This window comes from Astatotilapia calliptera, chromosome 4 (assembly GCF_964374335.1).
Source record: "Astatotilapia calliptera chromosome 4, fAstCal68.1, whole genome shotgun sequence".
NCBI classification, from domain to species: domain Eukaryota; kingdom Metazoa; phylum Chordata; class Actinopteri; order Cichliformes; family Cichlidae; genus Astatotilapia; species Astatotilapia calliptera.
The window spans coordinates 15,625,836-15,651,273 of NC_137425.1; the positions used below are offsets into that span (position 1 = coordinate 15,625,836).

Here is a 25,438-nt window from a genome sequence, read left to right on the forward strand (position 1 = left end):
CATGTATCCATGTACCATGATGAAGCTCCCATAGCTTATAAATGTTGGGCCATGGCTGGAAGACCTAAACAAGGCCCAGAATTTGAACAGAAAAAATGTGCGAATGCCAGATATAAGTACGCTGTTCGCTTTATAACTAAAAATGAGCAAATGCTGAGAGCAGATTCTTTGGCCAGGAAAATGCTGTGTAATAATAGGACAGATTTTTGGAAAGAGGTGAAAGCTCTTAATAACTGTAAACCATCTCTACCATCAACTGTTGAAGGTGTTTCTGGGGCAGATAACATTGCAGCATTATGGAGACAGCATTACAGTGCGTTGTTTAACTGTATAAAAAGTGATCCATATGAGGACAATCTTGACATGAGTAATGACACATTAAGTGTAAGGACACATGAAGTATATGAAGCCATTCATACGTTGTCTGATAATAAATCCTCTGGTTTGGATCACATCACTGCAGAACATTTAAAACATGCTAGTTTAAGTCTGTGTAGGTTCTCAGTCATCCAGGTCATCGTAGTCAAAGGAGCTTGCAAAGAAAAGCATCTGGACTTCTTTAAGTTACTTGAAGACGTTTCACCTCTCATCCGAGAAGCTTCTTCAGGAAAAGAAGGCCGTCCCTTCCCTGAGCAAAGACCACAACATCACTGTTTTACCAGCTGATAAGGGAAGATGCACCGTGGTCCTAAACACTACAGATTACCATACAAAGATCACTACTCTCCTCAGTGACAGCAATACCTACGAAGCCTTAAAGCGAGACCCCACAAGCAGCTACAAAAAGAAAGTTATAGCTTGCCTTCAAGACTTTGAAAAGGACAAAATTATTGACCGCCTTACTTATCACCGCCTTTACCCAGGGGATGCCATACCCTGCATCTACGGACTTCCTAAAATCCACAAGGAAGCTGTCCCACTCAGACCCATAGTCAGTAGCATAAACTCAGCCACTTATAACATTGCTAAACACCTTGCTACCATCCTTGCTCCTCTCGTGGGGAACACCCCACACCACATCAAGAACTCCACCGACTTCACCGACAAGGTCCAGAAACTTACCCTGGATCCAGATGAAACCATGGTGTCCTTTGATGTAGTCTCTCTCTTCACTTGCATACCCACCACGGAGGCCGTGGAGACTGTCAGAAAACGATTACAAGAAGACAACTCCTTGGAGGACAGGACCAACTTCACACCCGATCAGATTTGCACCCTGTTAGACCTCTGCCTCACCACTACATATTTCAAATACAACGAAGGCTTTTACAGACAAAAACATGGCTGTGCCATGGGCTCCCCCATGTCACCTATTGTAGCCAACCTTTACATGGAGGAAGTGGAAAGAAAGGCTCTTGGCTCTTTCAAAGGAAGAGTACCCAGCCACTGGTACAGATATGTGGATGACACCTGGGTCAAAATCAAGACACAAGAAGTGGAATCCTTCACTGCGCACATTAACGCTGTGGATAAAAACATCAAGTTCACCAGGGAAGACACAAAGGACAACTGTTTGCCTTTCCTGGACTGCGCTGTGCACATTGAAGAGAACGGCAACCTCAACATCAAAGTTTACCGGAAGCCCACACATACGGACCAGTACCTCCTCTTTGACTCCCATCACCCTCTGGAACACAAACTTGGAGTAATTAGGACCCTACACCACCGGGCAGAACATGTTCCCTCTAAGCCTGAAGGAAAAAAGAAGGAACACACACATGTAAAGGAAGCACTCAAAACGTGCGGCTATCCTAAATGGGCGTTCTTAAAGTCAGCAAAGAGGCACAGAAAAGAAGACCAGACACCAGCGAGGGAGGATAAGAAGGACAGACGCAACAACATTGTCATCCCCTATGTAGCCGGTGTATCAGAGAAACTCAGGAGAGTTTTCTCCAAGCACGACATCCCAGTGTACTTCAGACCCAGCAACACACTCAGACAGAAACTGGTTCACCCGAAAGACAAAACTCCTAAACACAAGCTTAACAATGTGGTGTATGCTGTACAGTGCAGCGAGGAATGCCCAGACCTCTACATTGGAGAGACCAAACAGCCACTTCACAAGCGCATGGCACAACACAAAAGAGCCACCTCCACAGGACAAGACTCAGCAGTCCATCTGCATCTTAAGGATAAAGGACACTCTTTCGAGGATGCCAATGTTCACATTTTGGACATAGAGGACAGATGGTTTGAAAGAGGAGTGAAAGAAGCCATCTATGTCCACTGTGAGCGACCATCTTTGAACAGAGGCGAGGGTTTACGACACCAACTCTCTGCCATCTATAATCCAGTTTTGAGATCCCTTCCCAGATGCCTTAACGCCCACTCACATCCTGGGTCATCTGATCTCAGGAATTCGCATGATAAGGTGGGGCCAGGTTTTGCAATGAACCCACCCGAAACTCTGGCTGATTGGGGCCCACCCCCAGTTTCACACCTTGGCTCAGGCGATTAGAGGATCATCAGGGGGTCCTTTTGCCCCTCTGCGGGGGGTCACTCCCACTAGGTTTATATCTGGGACTCTCCACCATTTGACCTTAGAACTGAAGAAGCTTCTCGGATGAGAGGTGAAACATCTTCAAGTAACTTAAAGAAGTCCAGACGCTTTTCTTTGCAAGCTCCTTTGAATGCTAGTTTAAGGCTTGCTCCTCTTTTAGCACTCTGTTTCACTGGGTTTATGATTCATGGCATATTACCAGACTCAATGCTGTGTATTTTACTGGTACCAGTTATGAAAGACAAAGCTGCAAAAGTGAGCTGTTTGGATAATTACAGGCCGATTGCACTAGCCAGTATTTTATCTAAGGTGTTAGAAAGAATCTTGTTTGATAGAGTTAGTGTGTTCATCTCTTCTCTGGATAATCAGTTTGGCTTCAAACCAAAGCACGGCACTGACATGTGCATATATGCACTCAAGGAAATAGTCAGGTTGTATAGGGCTAAAAATTCATCTGTCCTCATGTGTTTCATTGATGCCTCTAAGGCTTTTGATCGAGTGAACCACAGAAAACTTTTTGATAAATTGAAGACACGGGGAGTTCCTCAATACATCGTGAGGATTCTCTCTTACTGGTACGCTCATCAGAATATGCAGGTTAAATGGGGAAGCAGTATTTCTGCCCCCTTTGGTGTCAGCAATGGTGTCAGACAGGGTGGGATTTTGTCTCCAATTTTATTTAATTTATATGTTGATGATTTGTCCATACAGCTGAGAGCCTGTAACACTGGGTGTATATTAGGTAAAGCACTGAAAAATCATCTCATGTATGCAGATGACCTGGTTGTTTTTAGTCCAAGCAGTGCTGGGTTACAGGATCTTCTTAATGTCTGTACTGAATATGGTGTGCAATATGACATTGAGTACAATGCTGCTAAAAGTGCTGTTTTGATATGTAGAACCAAGCAGGATAAACAGCTAAATTTCCCTTTGTTTAAACTGGCACAAAAAACTCTTGAAGTTCATAAAAAGGTGAAATACCTCGGTCACTTTATTACTGAGCAAATGAATGATGATGATGACATATACAGACAACGATGTAAGCTCTATGTGCAGGCAAATACTATTGCACGCAAATTCAGCTTTTGTTCACTTCCAGTTAAAGTGGCTTTGTTTAAAGCGTATTGCACACCGCTATATACTGCCCCCTTGTGGTCATCTTACAAACAATGTAGCATGCAGAAGCTGCATGTTGCATATAATGATGCAATGAGAATCCTTTGTAGGATACCTAGAAGTGGTAGTGCCAGCCAGATGTTTGTAGCTGTGGGTGTCTGGACTTTTAAAGCACTTTTAAGAAAGTTAATGTTCAATTTTAGAGAACGACTGGATGGTTCGAGAAACAGTATAATTTTAGCACTTACAGATCCGACAGTGAGTGGTTCCCGTTACTCATCCAGTCTCAGAAAGCACTGGTTAAAGTGTTTGTGTACTTATTGATTTATTTTAAGTAATTGTGTTTTATGTACACTCAACAAAAATATAAACGCAACACCTTTGTTACTGCTCCCATTCCCCATGGGATGGACGTAGAGACCTAAAATTCATTCCAGATACACAATATAACCATCCCTCCCAAACAGTGGTCACAAATCAGTCCAAATGTGTGGTAGTGGGCACATCTGCCATATTGAGATAATCCATCCCAACTCACAGGTGTGCCACATCAGGATGCTGATCTGACATCATGAGTAGTGCACAGGTGTACCTCAGACTGCCCACAATAAAAGGCCACCCTGGAATGTGCAGTTTTGTCTCACAGCAAAATGCCACAGATGCCACAAGCAATGAGGGAGCGTGCAATTGGCATGCTGACAGCAGGAATGTCAACCAGATCTGTCGCCCGTGCATTGAATGTTTATTTCTCAACCATAAGCCGTCTCCACAGGCGTTTCAGAGAATGTGGCAGCACATCCAACCGGCCTCACAACCGCAGACCTCGTGTAACCACACCAGCCCAGGACCTCCACATCCAGCAGGTTCACCTCCAAGATCATCTGAGACCAGCCACCCAGACAGCTGCTGGAACAATTGGTTTGCACAACCAAACAATTTCTGCACAAACTGTCAGAAACCATCTCAGGGACGCTCAACTGCATGCCCGTCGTCCTCATCGGGGTCTTGACCTGACTCCAGCTCGTCGCCGTAACAGACTTGTGTGGGCAAATGCTCACATTTGATGGCGTCTGGCACGTTGGAGAGGTGTGCGCTTCACGGATGAATCATGGTTCACATTGTTCAGGGCAGAAGGCAGCTGAGAATGTCCCAGTTCTTGCATGGCCAGCATACTCACCGGACATGTCACCCATTGAGCATGTTCGGGATGTGCTTGACCGGCGTATACGACAGCGTGTACCAGTTCCCACGAATATCCAACAACCTCACACAGCCTTTGAAGTGGAGTGGACCAACATTCCACAGGCCACAATTGACAATCTGATAGACTCCATCCGGCGATGTGATGCACTGCATGAGGCAAATGGTGGTCACACCAGATACTGACCGGTTCTGGGTCCCCAGACCCCCAATAGCGCAAAAAACTGCACATTCCAGGGTGGCCTTTTGTTGTGGGCAGTCTGAGGTACACCTGTACACTACTCATGATGTCAGATCAGCATCCTGATGTGGCACACCTGTGAGGTGGGATGGATTATCTCAATATAGCAGATGTGCCCACTACCACACATTTGGACTGATTTGTGACCACTGTTTGGGAGGGATGGTTATATTGTGTATCTGGAATGAATTTTAGGTCTCTACATCCATCCCATGGGGAATGGGAGCAGTAACAAAGGTGTTGCGTTTATATTTTTGTTGAGTGTATATTTATTATGGTTTTATATTTTTACTAATGTTTTATATACTTATTTATATACATATATTTAATGGTTTATACCTTGTGTTGTGTGTGTGTGGGAGTTGTGTGTGTGTTTCTTGTCTTGTTTTTATGGACATGAAGTCTGCCAATAAAGATTGAATTGAATTGAATTGAAATTAAAGGAAGATATTTTTGTTGCTAAGTGGGAGAAGTGGACATTATATGGCACCAAGGACAATTAATGAACGAACAAAATATTTAACCCTTGTATGGTGTTCGGGTCTGTGAGACCCGTTTTCAGTTTTTCTGTTTTTCTCAAAAGAAAAATGAAACAATTAATTATTTTTTCAACCTGAAATTCATTGGCTTTGGCTTATTTTCTGTGAAGAACATAAATCCGAACTAATTTTCAATGACCTCATACTGTACCTCCCCCCACGCATTTACATTACATACAAAGTGTTCGGGTCCACTGGACCCAGGTCTAATTAAAGTGTTGAGAGTGTAGGTCCTGTGTTCCCACACTCTGTCTTCCTCCTTTCTGGTGCTGCTGATAGTGTTTTCTTCCCCTCCTGCTCTGCACAAAGTTGCAACATTGTTGAAAATTCAACTACCAACACGTCTGCTCTGACATTCCCGCACATTTTACCCTCTTTCTTGAGGGATCCAAATTTTATTTTCTCATACCCTGTCCCACCTGCAAATTAGGGGCATAATACTATAAATAAGACTTTGCCAGTGTGGTTCTTTATCACAACTGATCAAGATGGCAAAAGATTATCTGCTGCGAGGGCCATCCAATTGATTTTGGAAGAGAGAGGGGCTTCGGATGATGATGTTGACAAAGAGGTTTCAGAATATTTCACATTTCTGAAAATTCAGAGTCTGACAGTGACTTTGAAGAAGAGGATGAGGTTGAGCATCATTTAGTAACAAAACGAAGACGAGCACCCCATCTGCTGCCAGCTCCAGGACCAGAACAAGCCCACCAGACAGCAAGCAAATTAAGAAATATCGATGTCAATAACTGGTGAAATTGAATGGTCTTCTTGCCCAAGAAATGAGCCACCCTACAGAGCTGTTACTGTGATAAGCCAGGGCCAACACGGCTGACAGTTACTCATGTGCAGGACATCAAGTCTTCATTTTAGCTTTTCATCCCAGATTCCATCCAGAAAATTATTCTGGATTGCAGTAATCTAGAAGGACGGTGTGTTTTTGGAGAGAGGTGGAAGGAGATGGACCAAATTCATCTAAGAACCCCAAAGGCCTACTTTGGGGTTCTTATCCTTGCAGGAGTTTTGAGGTCCAAAAGGGAATCCACAGAATCCCTGTGGGATGCAGAAACCGGCAAGAACCTTTCCATGCATCAATGTCTCTGGAAAACTTCCACAAAATTTCCAGGATTATCCGTTTTGATAACCGAGACGACAGACCAGCTCGACGGCAGAGAGACAAGCTTGCTGCCATCAGGACAATGTGGGATAAGTGTGTGCACCACCTTCCCCTGTTTTACAACCCTGGGCCTAATGTCACCATTGATGAGCAGCTGATCCAATTTAGTTGTGAAACATATTGCTTCACGTGTAAATGTGTTGTGTCTTTCCACTCACTCCACTTGATTATAACTGATTTATGTTTTTCTAACATTTTATAAAAAAAAAACAAAAAAAAACCGAGAAGCACATTCATTCATAAATGTGATCTAACAAAGGTAAAGGGAAAAAATTAACCATGTTTACTGTTCATATGGTTTGTAATTGGGATGAAGTAAACATCTGTTGAGTAATTTAACATAAAATTGTTTGATAGTGTTAATTTGGAAAGCCAAAACTCTAGCGGGTCCACCAGACCCATGAACACTGGCTGAGTAACAAAAATATGAACACCACACAAGGGTTAAGGTCTATAACTCTGTATATCTATTGATGCATGCCCGTATAAAAGTACGTATGTACCGTATTTTCACAACCATAAGGCGCACTTAAAAGTCTTAGATTTTCTTCAAAAAGTACGGCGCGCCCTATAGCGCAGTGCGCCCTTTGTGTTGTAAGGAGGACGTAGTAGAGAACACCATGAGAACGCTAAAGGGTGAAGTGTGTGCGTTGACTTTATTGCACATACCTGTATAAAAGAACAGGTATGTGCGTTATGCAGGACATCGTTGTTTTAACAACCCTGAAAATGGCAAAGAGACACGCTTACGAAGCACAGTTTAAACTGAAGGCCATCAGCTACGCGGAGGAACATGGAAATCGAGCAGCGGCGAGAGAATTTAAGATTAATGAATCGATGGTTTGCAAGTGGAGGAAGCTGGAAAACAAGCTCCGACAGGTCAAGAAGACGCAGCTGAGTTTCCGCGGACATAAGGCGATCATCGAGCAAAGAACGAGCGGGAGAAGCGTTTCGACGGTCACCATTCGGCTAAAAGCAGTTTCACTTTCACTTTTTATGAAACGATGCCATTTTTCCATCCGGACCAGGACTACGGTAGCGCAATCATTTCTTCAACAGACCACGCCAGGGTGCACCCCACCTTTTACTGCTATGACAGCAGTAAAATGCTGCGATGCTGAATTGGATCAGGAGAAAAAAAACTGATAGATGGAGGCAGGACTCAGGTATTACATTTATTTATCAATTAATCTGAGAGAATCCTGAATCTTTGTTCATATATGATCTAAGCATACTGGAGAACAGCGATGTGTATATGCAGTTGTCTCTCATGTGTGAACTTTGCAAGCACTTTTGGGTTTGTTACTACGCAGCATGTGAGTATGTGTACAGACATGCACGTTCGTGTGGGTTTCGCATTGTGTGTGTGTGTGTGTGTGTGTGTGTGTGTGTGTCCTTGACATGATAAAACGATTCTCCTTTTCTCTTGCATTCATTTTCAGTGATTTCAGCTCTATTTGATGCTGCTAACATTGGCACAGAGGTTTTGGTTTTCCCCTGCTTAGCCATGACGGTCATTAATCATGGATCTTCGTGTATCGGAACCTGACAGGACTTTTCATTGCTTCACAGTTTGTGGTGAAGTGCAGCTCAAAGGAAGTGCGTGACTGAGGTTGGCAGTAGTACTAGAGCTTGAGTCTGCAGACCAGATTTCGACTTGTTTTATTACCTTCCCCAGGAGTTTAAGTTTAAGTGTTGGATCATAATCATTCACGCACACACCAATAAATATTTTGGAAGTTATTCACACATATTTTTGTATGTCAGTAAAAGCTGTACCAAAACTATGTACAACACCTGAAACAGAAAATTGAAGGTTACACAAGTTGAAAGCGGTTAAAACAGTATAATCTCTTTCTGATTTAAATCAGTGAGAAATCCTTTTTTTCCCCCCTTTTCTCACATTTTGGATTGTCAAATCATATCACGATGGTGGTGCTCAGTAGCATTGCCACCTCACAGAAAGCAGGCTCTGGGCTGTGTTTTCATTTTCCCCTCACTGACCGTACACACTTTTTAAGTTAATCTAAACTGTCAGTAGATGTGGTTTTCTGTCTCTCTTTTATCCCTATGATGGGCTGGAAACGTATCCAGGGTGTACCCCCACCAATGCAGATTATTTTCTAGTGTGCCAAAGGTAATTTTGTTGGTATCGATATTACCAGAAGTGACAGCAGAGCTGGCATGTTCTCATCTTATGAGTCTGTGACAAAATGCGGTTCTTGGAGCACCGACTATCGTGGAAACTAGCAGAAAGGCAGTTTTGCGTAACCTGGCTGGCAAGCTTTAGCATATGGTGCCAACTCTAAGGGATGCAGTCATGGGATGTGACATGCATGTAGTTGGCAATGAAATATTAAATATTAAGTGCTTGTATATTACTATCTAACCTTAGATAAATTCTTGAAAGCTGCAGGCAGAACCATCTAAGAGCCTAGACTACGCTCAGGAGGATCTTGGGGTTTTGTGTCTTGCCCAAGTAAACTTCAACACACCAACCCCGTGTTTATCGGTCTCCGGTATCTGAGACTTTGTTGTGGCCAGTGTGATTCCAGGAGGAATTCTAGTTTTGATTCTGGCAACATTAACTTGAATTAAAAAAGCAAATTTACTGAAATAAGTCTTGTTGGTTTTGTCCATAACTTTGAATTGAATTGAATCTTAATTTTGAACATGTTAAAAAGAAATACAAGCACATAGAAATAAAAAAGAGACAAACTTCATGTAATGTAACACAATATTGCAGGACAAACTGGTTAAAAAAACAAATACAACAAACAGGAAGGAACGACACAGACAAAGGAGACGAACGTTCAGTAACAAAAAACGTGTGTGTAAAGTGTTTGTGAAACTGAATGTTCAGAGTCAATCAGATATTCAACCAGTTTCTCGAGCAACAGAAGGAAACTTCATGTCCTCTATAGGAAACAGGTGCTGAGTCAGTAAGGAGAGGAATTTCAGAAGAATGGGGAGGGAAAGGTAGCGTGTCAGAGGGTGCATGAGCGAGAGACTGAGAATGAGAGGTGTGTGGTAAGTGTGTGTAAAAGAGAGTGTGAGTAAGCCTTGGAGCTGAGGAAAGAACAAGGGGAGGAGACTCTCCGGGGATTGCGTGCGGACATCAAATGTTTACCTGTAACAAAGAGAAAGGGGAAGGTGTAGAAGGCAAAAAAGGAGAGGAAAAAAAGGCCGTGGTTTACAGGGGTGGGCGGGGACCCAAAGCCTAAAGCATGAGCTTCGCACGCAACTTAACAATACTACCTTTATGAAGACTGTATTTCATTAGTCAGTGAGCACACACACACTCACATGAGATAGCGTTGGTGTTATACATGCCCACAAGCACACACCGACACAAGTCGAGGAATTTAACAGGAATAGATAAGTGGTGGCATTTACACTGCAGCTCTCCTTGTCACACAATGGAAAAGGTTAAGGAAGATCAAAGGCACTTAGATTATTTTAAGGCAAACATGGGCTTTTTTTAACAACAAATGGGACAAAATAACTGATGCCATCTGTGGAACAGCTGGAGTTTCTGTTTGGCAGAGATATTTACTTGCGACTGTCCAAGCTCAACCCAGAACTTCTCAAAGCAGATGTTTAGCATTCCCACACATTCCAGACCCTCCCCATAGTTACCCTGTTCATTTCTTTCCCTCTATAATTGCCCAACAAATCACAACAAAATGAGAGACAGCTTTTGTTGCTGAAAGTACAGAGAGTGTCAGTAATTCACCAATAGGCGACCCCCCTTTTACTTTCTTTGGGGGTCTCTCTCAATCTGCAATCTACAGTATCTGCATGACTCTCCGTGTCAAAATTGCCTTATCTGCAACGAGAATAAAAAGGCTGGAAAAACATGGGTTGGCGTAGAACTGATAATAGATTACTATCAACAGTCACGTCATGTATTTACATTGTGTGCTCTCAATTATAGACCCTTAAAGTGACACCTCTGAATAATCTCTCTACGAATAACATTCACACCTATTAAGACATGTTTTTTTTCTTTTTTTTTTTACCATTTATATTATTATGACAGTGTGTTGTATATTCCCCTTCATAATACTGCACATACAAAATATCCTCAACACAATTAGAACTTTTACAAAATCCAACATTTCAACTTTTTGGATATAATAATATCAGGGGACTTCTCATAATATCAGGGGACTTCAATCATGCCTCACTGGACTCCACACTGCCCACCTTCACCCAGTATGTGACCTGCCCAACCAGAGTCAATAAAACACTGGACTTACTGTATGCCAATGCAGAAGAGGCATACAGTTCATCACCTCTCCCTCCCCTGGGCAGATCTGATCACAACCTGGTGCACCTTGTCCCTGTGTACCAGCCACCAGCCACCCGCACAGTACAGAGATGGTCAGAGGAGAGCGAGGAGGCTCTTAAGGATTGTTTTGAGTCGACTGTGTGGGAGGTGATTTGTGATGACCACGGTGAGGACATCGACAGCCTTACTACATGCATTACTGACTATATAAACTTCTGTGTGGATAACACTGTACCTACCAGGACTGTACGGTGTTTCTCCAACAACAAACCTTGGATTACCCCAGAAATTAAAACCGTCCTCAAGCAGAAGAGGAGGGCCTTCAAATCCAGAGACAAAGAGGAGTTGAAAAGGGTGCAGAGAGAGCGGAGGGGACTGATAAGGAATGGGAAGGAGAGCTACAGGCAGAAGATGGAGAACCAGCTTCAACAAAACAACGTTGGTGAAGTCTGGAGAGGCCTCAGAACCATCTCGGGCCACAAACAGCAGAACTCTCTGCCTGGGAGGGATGTGAGGTGGGCAAATGAACTGAATCATTTCTTCAACAGATTTGACTCAGCCATGAGGCAGTCTGCAACATCGGCTGCAGACTCACCCACCCCCACTGCTGCTGTTCCACCTCAGACACTTCACACCTCCTCTATTCACCCTGCTCACTCCCCCCCACCCCCAACAACAGCATCCAATACACACTCAACACAAGGCTCCAGCCTGTCTCTCTCAACCACCCAGGTTAGGAGGGAACTGAGGAGGATTAATGGCAAGAAGGCAGTGGGTCCAGATGGCATCAGCTCGAGGGTCGTCAGGTCCTGCGCGGACCAACTGTGTGGGGTGATGGAGCACCTCTTCAACCTGAGCCTGAGGTTGGGAAGAGTTCCACAGCTCTGGAAAACCTCCTGTGTTGTACCAGTGCCAAAGACTTCACGCCCCAAGGACCTCAACAGCTACAGGCCGGTGGCTCTGACATCCCACCTGATGAAGACCCTGGAGCGGTTGGTCCTGGCTCAGCTTCGGCGCCTAATAAGCTCATCACTGGACCCACTTCAGTTTGCCTACCAGCCTGGCATTGGAGCGGATGATGCCGTCATTCACCTCCTACATCGTTCCCTCGCTCACCTGGAGACCGCTGGAAGCACTGTGAGAATCATGTTCTTTGATTTCTCCAGTGCCTTCAACACCATTCTTCCCTCGGTTCTAAAGGACAAGCTGGTGAACTCTGGAGTGGACCATCACCTCACTACCTGGATCCTGGACTACCTCACCGACCGACCACAGTATGTGAGGACTCAGGGCTGTGTGTCGGACAGGGTCGTCTGCAGTACGGGGGCCCCACAGGGAACGGTTCTGGCTCCGTTCCTCTTCACCATCTACACTGCAGACTTCTCCCACAATTCCACCCAGTGCTTCCTGCAGAAGTTCTCTGATGACTCTGCAATAGTCGGCCTCATCACTGATGGGGACGACAAGGAGTACAGAGGTCTGACCCAAGACTTTGTGGACTGGTGCCAGCTGAACTACCTCCAGATCAACGCCAGTAAAACCAAGGAACTGGTGGTAGACTTCCGCAGGCACAAGCATTCTCCACTGCAACCACTGAACATCCAAGGTATGGACATTGAGGCTGTGGACAGCTACAGGTACCTTGGTGTTCATCTGAACAATAGACTGGACTGGACTCATAACTCAGACGCCCTCTACAGGAAAGGGCAGAGCAGGCTGTACCTGCTGCGGAGACTCAGGTCGTTTGGAGTGGAGGGCCCACTCCTGAAGAAATTCTATGACTCTGTTGTGGCTTCTGCTATCTTTTATGGTGTGGTCTGCTGGGGCGGCAGCATCTCTGCTGGGGACAGGAAGAGACTGAACCGGGTGATCCGAAGGGCCAGCTCTGTTCTAGGATGCCCTCTGGACCCAGTGGAGGTGGTGAGTGACAGGAGAACGGCGGCTAAGCTGTCATCCCTGATGGACAACATCTCCCACCCCATGCAGCAGACTGTGACAGCACTGAGCAGCTCCCTCAGTGGCAGGCTGCAGCACCCACGGTGTGGGACGGAGAGATTTCGCAGGTCTTTCCTCCCCACTGCTGTCAGACTCCATAATAAAGACTTTAACTGATCAAGCACACACATCCATACATATGCAATAATACTAAGTGCAATAATCCTTTCTGTCATCGTTGTATTTTTACTCAGTTGTATATAGTATTTGTATTCTATTTTTATCTTATTGTATATTTATTTTATTTTATTCTACTGTATATAGTATTTTATTTTATTCTATTCTGTACAGTTGTGTACTGTATTTATTCTTATTGTATTCTAATTTTTGCCTCATAACTTTTGCACTGTCCACTTCCTGCTGTGACAAAACAAATTTCCCACGTGTGGGACTAATAAAGGTTATCTTATCTTATCTTATCTTATAAAAAAATCTGTCAGTCACTGCTCTGATTGGCAACTTGCGTGTAAAAGGCAGAGCTGTTGGGATTTAGCTCAGGGCGCCTGCGGTCAGCGCAATATGTGTACTGTAAATAATTTGGCTGTGTAACTCGTGTGATTGTGTGAGCAGGGAGGGAGAGACGGGCAAGCGAGCTACGCACACACTGGGATCAGGGCTTCCTCTCCTGCGAGTATCAGCAGTCAGAGCGCAAGGTACAATAGGGAGCATTGTTCACCTGGCAGGCCCCTGCTTGCCGACTCCCCCTCCATACCTGAGCACAGAGACAGGTGTATTTCTCCTAGTCACGCATAGCCCTGCCACACTCCCAGCTGCCTACACACTGCTTGCACCAAAATCTACCCCCTGACCCCTCCCCACACACAGAGACATTTAGAAAAGCATCCAGAGGAAAAATTTTAAAAAAGGCTTCATATGCTTATTCTCCAACTAGAGGTGTAAACTTACTCATAGTATTTCCCCTATTTGAACAATTTTAGCCTCACCTTCATTTTTTCCTGTTTAAAATTTTAAACTTCATGAGGGCTCTTTGTAGAGTCACCAAGCCAGAACTCATGCTCCTTGAAATGCATGCACAGGTATGCAGCTGCATGCTCCTTGGTGCTTAGTGTGTTCATAATTAGAGCTATAAATTTAGGTTTTTATAGACTAAGATTTGCTCTTTGACATAGAAACCCAATAAACCAAGACACCTGCAATGGTCAAACTATGCTACACGCCAGCAAGGGTGTGTTTCTCCGAATAAATTCCGCCTGTGTCCAGTGAAAGACTGAATGAGTCATATAGGCTACATGTCAGTGGTTCTGTAAGCCTAGTCCAGGCCAAAAGTTCATTTAATTTCTCCTCAAGTGAGAAAACTTGGTTGGGTAAACACTGGAACTCCAGTTACAGTTTGACATCTTAATGCAAGATGAGATGGGAAAGGCTTGAGCGAACTGATTTACTAAAATCTTTACGGTTAGCATCAATCAAATGAGGGGGTTTGAGGGGGATTGTGCCATTGATTACATGGTTTTCTTTGAAAGGCTCTCTCTTCCATAGATCTGACTCCCTAAGGTGCTGGAAGGAATCCAGCTCTATCAGTCTCATAGCACAAGAGGATTAGCTCTTTATCCTGGGTGATTCTATAGAAAAGAGGTATATGCCACATTGTGTCTCATTATGTAAAACTGGTGAAAGCCATTTTTAGTTTCACATGAGAAATTTTCACCCACTTCAGTGAGAAACCTTGCCTTGACCTCTGTTTTGCTACACTTTGCCCATTCCCACAGGCGTGCCAAAAAAAAAAAAACAGACGGAAATCTGCATGTTGGCTGTATGTGAAATTACATGAGCTGCCAACATGGAATCTAACCTCATGTTTCCTGGCTGATGTTTACCCAATTAATTCCCAGGCGGATGTAGAAGTAATAACACTCATGAGAAGTGGGAAAGTGAGAAAATAAAGAACGGAAACCTAAGCAGACTAGCAATTTTGTGGTTACCAGAGAAACAGCATATAGTTATTGGGAAATATGTGTCATTGTGCCATCCACCCTGTTATTTCTGTAAGGTCATTACCATCCTTCCCCCTGTCCCCACCTGTGATCCAGCTTATATCCCTCTATAAGAGCAGAGGTATGGCCTTCAGTAATGTCTCTCTTTCAGTCTCATAGGCTCTTCTCTATATCCTGCTGAAGCTTAGGTACTCAGGGTCACATAAGGAAACATTTGTTCCCAGTCTGGTTGAATAGAGCCTTGTGTTGGAAGTAGTCAAAGAGATACAAGGGGATAGGACATCCAAACAGTCCAACACAAGGGCTCTGCTCTGAAGCCCCTCTCTGTCTGAGCTGGGCCAGTAATGAATGTGCTCTAGTCTTAATCACTCTCAGAGCACACACTGGAGATATGACTGACTCAATTGTCCTCGTCTCTATGTTTTCTACGTTGAAAGCAGAAGGTCATGAGGGTCATCGCTTTCAGTAAATATTAGATTTGTTTCACCCACTCCAGGTGATGGCGGCCTCGCTTGGCTCCTTTGCCAGTAGATTTCCACATATCATAAGTTTTACACTTGCACGACTGTCTGTGGGTGTACACTCAGTCTCGTTTCCTCTGGATTTTTTTTTTAATGCATTCCTCCTTTTTCCTCCCATCTGTGTGAGAAGCATTCAGCATGGGTTTGTGCTCCCTGGATATGATTATCCTTGTCACACCAATGTGGAAAACATTTGTGTGCACATTAGCACATACCTACTAGAGATGGACCGATCCGATATTACGTATCGGTATCGGTCCGATACTGACCTAAATTACTGGATCGGATATCGGAGAAAAATAAAAAATGTAATCCGATCCATTAAATATCACGAAAGCACCTCACAAAACTTGCAACACGCCGTAACTCACCTCAGAACGTTAGCAGTCGGAGCAGTATGCATCACGTGATAGAGCAGCTGTGGCATGCGGGACCTGTCGGTGGTCTGGATAGCATGTGGAGCTTCGCTAGCAACCCGGCATTTCATCTCCGACAAAGTTATCCCGAGAGAAGTAAAGCAAGTGTGTAAGTCCATCTCTGAATGTTTGTAAAGCATTCCTGCGTTAAGCTTAACAAGCGATATATGGAGCGACTGCCTCTCGCTCTCCGGCTGCTACTTCAATCGTGAAACTGCTTAATGATCAGCTGATCGGCTTTTCTGTCGCGAGTCCGTGTCTCTTGTTTGTTTTTGGCCCACTTTGCACCAGAAAGAGGAAACCAGCGGCTGAACAACAGCAGCACGTTTAAGCTTGATCAGCTGTTGTTAGAATTTATTTATTATTACTTTCTACTCCAGGATCTTTTTCTACGTAGCTGACGGCTGGTAACTGTGCAGGGGCGGATCTAGCAAAGTTTAGCCAGGGGGGCCGATAGGGCATGAACAGGGAAAAGGGGGCACAAAGACATACTTTTCTTTCTTATTCTCATTTAAAATGTCTAGCTTTTAATAAATAATTATCTGACACCCAAAGTTTTAATTTGATGTAAAATGAATAGAAGTCAATTACTGTATATAGTGACTATTAAGTCTAATATACCCTAGTAAGCTATAGTACTTTTTCCTTTGGGAAGGTACCATCTGTGCAGTCTGCAATTTTGTTGAAGAAAGATGTTGAATCTATTTAATATTTCTTGAAAAATAATTGATTTCTGTGCATTTTTTTTCACACTGCATCAAATTAAGGTTGATTACGTCGATTAAGCATCATGAGGTGGAGCGTGAGGGATGGTTCCCTATTTTTTATTTATTTATTTTTGTTGTTGCTGGGAGTTGGAACCCTATTAGTTAGGTTGCTTAATATTTACGCTAAGTACTCTTTAAAATACCAGAATAGGGAGGATGGTGTAGGTTTAAGTTTATTAGATTGATCAGTATTGCTGAACTATGAAATATTTTTTTTGTACACAGGTATAACAGAATAGCTTTAGTGTAGTTGTTGTTTTAAACTTGAGTATGAACTTATACAAAATGCAGCAAGATATTTAAAAAACAGTTTTGTTGATTAAAAAACACTATATCGGATTCATATCGGTATCGGCAGATATCCAAATTTATGATATCGGTATCGGTATCGGACATAAAAAAGTGGTATCGTGCCATCTCTAATACCTACAGACGCATGCTGGCGTGAGTGGAGACACGGTGTAGGAGGATGCACACAAGTGAGCATAAACACATTTGCAGGCTGTTGCACAAACAACCTGGAAATCCCACCCGCGCATGCTTTAAGGGGATACACTGAGAAGCAATGCATTTTCATTTGATTTAATACTGCTGTTCAGCTGGCTGCTGGCTTAACATGAAAGCTGGCACACTGTGTTTACATTCATCACATTGTTTTGGATAAGGGATAAACACCTCTTAATTACCCCATGGCAGATAATTGCCTCAACTAATACTACTATACTAATACTAATACAACTTGACTGAGGTTAAATTTCTTTTTTACTATGGATTTAATTTGTTGATATTCTAAAAACCTTGTCTTGTTGATCCCATATTGTTCAACTAGTCTGTCAAATGGAATAAATTCTGTTCCCTCTAATATATGTTCTAAGTATTTAATTCCTTTACAACTCCATTCTGGGAAATTAATCATATTATTGTTTTGTAATATGTCAGGGTTATTCCAGATAGGTGTACGTTTGCATGGGATTAATGAAGACTCCGTTATTTTTAGAAACTCCCACCATGCTGTTAGAGAAAAGCTGATGTTGATACTTTTAAAGCATTCATGTCTTTTGATGTTTGAGCTAATAAATGGTAGGTCTGAAATCTCTAGATCCTTGCATAGTGCCTGTTCAACATCTAGCCAGGGCTCAACTAAGAAGGTATGTTTTAACCATTCTGAGATGAACTGAAGCCTGTTGGCTAAGAAGTATTGGTGAAAATTAGGCAGATCTAATCCTCCTCTATCCTTGGTTCTTTGTAGCGTTTTTAAGCTAATACGCGGGGGTTTATCTTTCCAAAGGAATTTGGAAATATATGAATCCAGAGATCTGAACCAATCTTGTGATGGTTTGTTAGGGATCATCAAAAATAAGTAATTTATTTTTGGCAAGATCATCATTTTTATAGTGGCGACCCTTCCCATGAGTGATATGGGTAAAGATTTCCATCTAGTCAGATCGCCTTCTACTTTCTTTAGAAGTGGGATGTGGTTTAGTTTAGTTAAGTCTGAAAGCTTAGGAGAGACATTAATACCTAAATATTTAATATTTCCGGATTGCAGTGGGGCAGAGGAAGAGTTATGGAAGGAGCAGTTAATGGGGAGAACTGTAGATTTTGGCCAGTTAATTGAATAATCTGAAACTCTTGAAAACCAGTTTATTAAAGTAATTACCTCAGAGAGGTGTTCTATGTTCTTACATTTTATGCCCTTAATTGTTGTAGCCTGTCTAAATGCTGCTGCTAGAGGTTCGATAAAAATTGCAAAAAGTGAAGGGGAGAGTGGGCATCCCTGTCTGGTGCCCCTCAGGAGACAGAAGCTGGAGGATGTCTGGTCATTTGTTCTGATACGAGCCGTTGGGGAATTGTATAATATTCTTATCCAGTTTATGAAAGAGTTTCCAAAACCAAATTTGTGTAAAGTTGCGAATAAAAATTTCCAATTAACTCTGTCAAATGCTTTTTCTGCATCTAGAGATAATATTATGGTTTCGATGTTTTTATCGTATGAGTAGTCTATTAAATTAAGTAATCTACGAGTGTTTGTTGAGGAGTGCCGACCTTTTATGAAACCAGTTTGGTCAGGATGAATTAAGAGGGGGGTCATTTTCTCTAATCTCTTTGAGAGAGCTTTGCAGATTATTTTAAGGTCTACATTCAAAAGAGAAATTGGACGATAGCTTGAGGGAAATAAAGGGTCTTTGCCTGGTTTTAGCAGGAGACTAATGTTGGCAGAATTCATATTTGGTGGTAGTCTGCCCTTTTCCTCGATTTCCTGCAACATGCTGTGGAATACTGGTGCCAAAATTGTCCAGAATTCTTTGTAGAATTCTGCAGGGAAGCCGTCTGGACCTGGAGCCTTATTATTGGGCATACTTATCAGGGCTTCCTGGAGTTCACTTGGCGTCAGTGGCGAATCCAGTTCCATTGCTTGACTGTCTAGTAATTTTGGAAGAGGTACGTTGTCAAGAAACAGATCAATTTCATTTTTAGATGGGTTTATTTGTGGTGAGTATAAAGTTTCATAGAAATCCCTAAAAATGTTGTTTATTCTTCCAGGATCATATATTGTGTTCCCCGATAAATCTTTAGCAGCACATATAGTTATTTTTTCTTTATTTATTTTTTGCTGGTTAGCTAGAAATCGACCTGATTTGTTACTGTGTTCAAAATTCTGCAAGCGAAGTCTTTGTATAAGGAATTGTGTTTTTTTATTAATAGTTTCATTTAATTCTAGTTTTGTTTTGCATATTTTGTTCAATGTTTCCTGATCTTGGTGGGACGCGTAGGCTTCTTCTAGTGATTTGATGTTTTTTTCTAATTCCTGAATATTTTTGTTTTCTTCTTTCTTTTTGTGTGATGAGAAAGAAATTATTTTACCTCTCATCACAGCTTTCCCTGCTTCCCATAGAACAGAAGCAGATATTCCGGGAGTGTCATTAAAGTCTAAATATGAAGTCCATTCCTTTTTAAAGTATTTAATAAAGTCTTCATCTTTAAGTAGTGATATATTAAATCTCCAGTTTTTACTTGGCGTAGTATTATTCTTGTGCATTAGTGTTAAAGATACAGGAGCATGATCGCTGACAGCTATAGGATGAATCTCAGTGTCTGAAATGTCACACAGCAGTGAGCTGCTGACCAAAAAATAATCCAGACGAGAGTAAGAGTGATGAACATGCGAGAAAAAAGTATATTCCTTACTGGTGGGGTGAAGAGAGCGCCATGCATCGCAAAGACCAAAGTCGTTCATATACTGTTTGATTATATTTGTGGACTGCCAATTACGCTGAGTTCCTGTTGTGTTGAGCCTATCCATTTCTTCATTTAGTCCAAGGTTGAGGTCACCTCCAAGAATGAGTGTGCAATCAAGGTGTTCAGAGAGTGCACTAAAAAAACCGTGGAAGAATGAGGGTTCATCAACATTTGGACCATATATACTAACAACACATAGTTTTTTGTTCAATATTGATAGTTTAATAATTAGAAATCTACCCTCTGGATCTATAACTGTATCGAGTACTGTAAAATTAACATTTTTATGTATTAAAATTGCTACTCCCCGTTGTCTAGAATTATAACCGGCTGCAAACACGTTAGGAAACTCAGGTGTTTTAAGTTCATTTAAACCTGTGACAGGTTTGTGAGTTTCTTGTAATAAAACAACATCTGCCTGTAGTTTTTTAAGCTGGTTAAATATTTTTAACCTCTTTCCTCTGGTGCCAGCTCCATTTACATTCCATGTGACAAACCTCAGCATGCCCTTAATTGTGCGTGTATGTCTAATGATGTATGCTGGGTGTTTCGTTTAGACAGGTGGAGAGAATATGGAAACATCCCTTGTTTATAAATAGAAAGAGAAAAAGAAGTGTGGTGAGAGACTCCATAAGTCTGACTATGTGTGTGAATATTCACTAATATGAACAAGCGTGGCTTGCTTATGTGTCCTGCAAGTCTGTGCGTGCTGTGAAGCTGTTGTGAATGTGCTGCCGTTGAGCTGATGTGTTTGCGTGATCGTGTTGTGAAAATATGGAGAAATAGAGGGTGTTGTTTGTAGGTGAGTGGGGAAGTAGGTGACCACAGCAGTGAAAGACAAGAGAAAGAAAGAAACCACATGAACTGTGAGCGACAACAAAAAAAAAGAAACGAAACGGAAACATTCCAATTAAAGCAATGACGGAGGGTGACGGTGTTATATCTGCTATGACATCATATTGATATTACTAGCTTAAACTCATGTTAAAGGAGAGAGTGTGAATGAATAAGAAAAGAGTGTAGCGGGTTCTTATCTGGAGTGCAGTTAATATAACCACGGTGTGGTGCCGAGGTCGCGGTAAAGCTGTCCGTCCACGTAGAGCCGGTCCACGGTGATGACAGCACGGGAGCCTTTCTGGATGAAGCTACGTCGAACTGGGAACAGGACCTTGCGTCGTTCCAGGATCTCTTTGGGGAACTGGTCGTTCACGCTGAAGTCCGTTCCTTTCAGCTCTCTGCCGCGACTCTTCACCTGTTCCTTCTGTTTGAATTGACTGAATTTGGCCACAATAGGCCGTGGTCTCCCGGTCCGCGACCGCGCGCCCCCCAAACGATGTACTCTATCGAAGTCGATGTTCTTTACGGTGTCCTCTGGCAGCTTCAGGTGGATTTTAATGAAGTTTTTCACCGTTGCCTCTGCGTCCTCTCCGGCAGTTTCTGGAATACCAGAAAACACAAGATTATCTCTCATGCTACGGGCTTGTAGATCGATAACGGACTCTTTTATTTTTTTATTTTCAATGTTTAGCTGGGTCACGTTATCGGTGAGAGATTTAACCGACTCCCGTAGCGTGGCATTTTCAGCGGCAAGCGTTTCCACCTGCTGCTGGCTGAATTCCAGGGATTCTCTCAGAGATTTAAATTCCCGGTGTAAAATCTCCACCAGGGACAGCCTCGCATCGAAACTGGACAATCGCTTGTCGATTGACTCCAGGATTTCTGCGATGTCTTTGCCGGCAGGCGATGTTGTACCGGGGGAGTCTGCCTGGCGACTTCTCTTCGATGACGGCGTCTCGATTTTGGCCGGGGAAGATGCACTCTGGGCCTTATGCATTACTAAATCTTGAAAACAGCGGTCGATGTAATCTTGGAGAGCGTCTAAACTCTCCCCGTTGTCCTCCAGGGTGTTAGAGATGATAAAACAGATGTTGTTAGTTATATGACAATTGATTAGTATATTTGGTAATACTGAAGCTTGGAAAACCTTTGTTAAACTCTATGCTACCATTTGCTTTTTCTCCGCCAAAATCTCCGGCGTCTGACGTCACCTACAACATCACTTCCGTCACTTACCGTTCCCTTCCGTCCTTACCTTACCTTACACATCCACTCCTTAACACTCACCGATCTTCCCGTCTCTCTCGCTTGCCCACTTTGTGCCAGAAAGAGGAAACCAGCGGATGTTGAACTAAACAATAGCAGCAAGTTTAAGCTTGATCAGCTGTTGTTAGAATTGATTCAATATTACTTTCTAGTATCAGCTGATGTTTGCTGCAAACACAGCTGTAAAAGCTGCTGGTCATGATATCAGTTTGGATATGTGGTGAGAGGGAAACATGAAGATGAAACCAGGAAATGTCCTTACTGAATCATCAGAGCTGAACAGGTGATGGAGAAACAGGTTTACCTTTTAGGTGACATGAATGAGTTGAAGGGAAGTTATGAACTGTTTCTGAGAGACAAATAACACCAGGATCCTTTTTTATGTAGCTGACAGCTGGTAACTGTGCAGGGGCGGATCTAGCTAAGTTTTGCCGGGGTTAACCGGGAAATTCTCATTTAAAATGTCTGGTTTTTAATAAATAATTATCTGAATCTTACAAACAAAGTTTTCATTTGATGTAAAATGTATAAAAATCCATTATTGTATCTAGTAAATATTAAGTCTAATATATACTCTAAGCTATGGTAGTTTTTCCTTTCTGAAGGTATCATCTGTGCAGTCTACAATTATGTTGAAGAAATTATTATTTAATTATTGTAGTGTGTTAATAATTGATTTCTGTGCATTTGTTTTTACATGTGCATTAAATTAAAGACGATTATGTCAATTAAGCATCACGAGGCAGAGGGTGGGGGGTGGTTCCCTATTTTTGTTTGGTTTTTTTGGGGGGGTGGGGGTAGGATTTGTCAACCCTATTAGTTAGGTTGCTTAATATTTCCATTAAGTACTGTTTCGAATACCAGAATAGGGAGGATGGTGTAGGTTTAAGTTTATTAGATTGATACATATATACCAACAAGACAGCGTACATCACAGTGACAACAGTGTTTGTTTTCATTCAAAGGCTTTATGGTTTTTCCTATATAACCTGGTGGGCCGGTCTCTAGTCAAAATGCCCGGGCTGATTTTTTGTCCCAGTCCATGCCTGGCTGGACCCAGAGTGAAATTAATTTGTTATTTCTTATCTTTCATCTGAAAAGTGTCACTTACGTTAATACATACAGGTGAGTTTGTTTTAGAACTTTTATGGTGCGCTAATTACATTAAATTTCAACATATCATTTTGTGGCAGGTTGTGGTTTAGCATCAGGTGAGGGGTAGAGCAAGTTCAGGTGACAGCAGCAGGGGAGGCTGGGAGAAAGAGCTGATGCCTGCCACGGTGTGAAACGAGTGGCTTCGAGTTGTGAACTAAATAAAAACTATTAGTGAAACGTGACGCAGAACTGTCTCCTTGTGTGTGTCATAACAGAGATCAGTAACAGAGTGATACAGTGGTGCCCAGCTTGCCGCTACGACATGTCAAACCCACAGAATCTACAGCAAGGTCGCGCACTGGCTCAAATGTTGGCCGACATGGCGGACGTGCAGCAGCAGCAGGCAGTACTGCAGCAGCAGCAGGCAGTACTGCACCAGCGGCAGACGCAGATGCTACTAAACCTTTTGCCTCAGTCTGGGGCCGCTGCGAATCCGCTCCACCTGGAACTCTCTCCAGAAGACCATCGTCGCCGCTTCCATGGTTGCCGCATGGGACCACAAGAAGGGCCTTCGGCTTTTGCCCAGCAGCTCCGGTACGACGCAGGGAGGTGGCTGCATCCTGGCAGTGGGGAGGCGCAGCTGCTGGAGGCTGTCGTTCTGGAGCAGTTTGTGGAGGGGCTCCCAAGGGAAATGGCGGACTGGGTCAAGTGTCGCAAGCCACCCAATCTGGAGGCGGCAGTGAGGCTGGCTGAAGAACACCTGGCGGCGCGGACGGAAAACCCCAGAAGATCGCAGCCAGGGGAGGTGAGCATCTGCAAAAGAGTGATTTTTGATGTTTTGGTTTTTTAAGTCTAATATCTTTACTTATGTTAGTAAATACACTTTAGTCAACAGGGTTTATGAAGGGGTTGTATATAAAATAAAGAAATGATCTGTCTTCCAAGTATCTTTATGACTTTATGCGTATTTGTACCTATATTGTCATCAATCCAGTTCTTTTTGATTATAGAACTGTGATGTTATATTTGTTATTTCTGATGCCCTCTTGGCTAGCTCTCTCTTGAAAAAAACATTGTTATTGTCAATTACGTTTTACCCTGATTTGAAGTTACTTGATATTCGTCATGAGCGATATTTTTGACAGATTTTAAGTCAACAAGTAATTTATAACAGCTTAAATTCCTGCAGTAAACTTTTTGGCAAATGCTGGAAACCCCTTTTTGGCAGATGATCACTTTTTGGTACCCTACTGGCCCCAAGGAGCAAACTTTCCGTGCCTGTGCCAGCGACACTGACCATTGAGGACCACTGGCTACGCTCCAACAACCATTTCCTCTCTGCTCTCAAACCCCAGGTCCTGGCAGCGACAGGCGCTGTACCTGGCTCATTGGTGGCTGCACAGACACAGGGACAGGTGCGTGAGCAGTGTGGGGACCTGGGACATTTTCAACAGGAATGCCAGGAGGACACCATGGAGGTGCAGCAGGTGTACAGTGTTACCAGGATGTCTACACCCAACTCTGGTCGAGGAGGGATTCTGGTAAGCTGCCATGTATGACAGGGAATTGGGGTTGCATGCAGACTACTCATTGTTGGAGGAGTTGGTGAAGGTTACATGTGTGTATTAGTGGTGGGCAGGCACGTGCGAGGGGGGGGGGGGGGGCTTGAGCACCTGCCCCTTTCCTGATGGGTGCCCCAAGTGCCCTTTTCTTGAGTATAATTTTTATTTATTTTTTATTTTTATTACTATTTTTTGTTTATTTTTGTGTGCGTGTGGAGTCTGTACAGTCCTGTCTGTTCCCCTCAACAATAATATTTAACTATTAATCATAGTTTTGCTAAGTAAAAGGATGTGGTTTCCATCAGTCACATGACTACCATTAACCAATGATCGCCCTTGATGGCAGAGTGCGCTGGTTACGAACCGGGAACGAACTCGCAAAGAGCACGCGCATTCTTTGCCGTCTGAGCGGTGCAGAGCTGTAGGAGACTGGTGCAACAAAAGCCAGTAAGTACGTGTACAGCGTATTCTTTAGTCAACACAGCCCGTTCCTCCTGCACTATCAGGAGCAGGATCAGCAGAAACTCCTCAACAGCAACATTGTACCCCATCAGGTAAAACAGTGATATAGTATGATGCGATTCCGTATTAGATTCTTAAAGAATGTGTGTTGTTGTTCAGCCTGGCTCTATGTGCCTGTTTTTAACTTTGAGCACCCGCCCCTTTAAACAGCTCTGCATGGCCCTGGTGGTGGGCGGATCAAACCAAAACATAGAT

At 43.1% G+C, this 25,438-nt stretch overlaps 2 protein-coding genes across 4 annotated transcripts in view; one reads left to right on the forward strand and one right to left on the reverse strand.

Annotated features, from left to right (window-relative positions):
* ccp110 (centriolar coiled-coil protein 110) overlaps positions 1 to 25,438 on the reverse strand; it is a 664,638-nt gene that overhangs the window by 304,905 nt on the left and 334,295 nt on the right. The gene's annotated exons all lie outside the window — the stretch shown is intronic.
* LOC113010072 (nuclear GTPase SLIP-GC-like) overlaps positions 7,308 to 25,438 on the forward strand; it is a 30,423-nt gene continuing 12,292 nt past the window's right edge. The window contains exons 1-3 of one of the 3 annotated variants that reach the window (XR_013908511.1): positions 7,308 to 7,939; positions 23,435 to 23,964; positions 24,515 to 24,700. Coding sequence is in view for 2 of the 3 variants with exons in the window: in XM_080300260.1 (XP_080156386.1) it covers positions 7,888 to 7,939; positions 23,435 to 23,964; positions 24,515 to 24,700 (768 nt within the window). In the remaining variant the exon portion in view is untranslated. The remainder of the gene's footprint in view (positions 7,940 to 23,434; positions 23,965 to 24,514; positions 24,701 to 25,438) is intronic. The other 2 variants (XM_080300260.1, XM_080300259.1) reach the window with 2 other exon arrangements.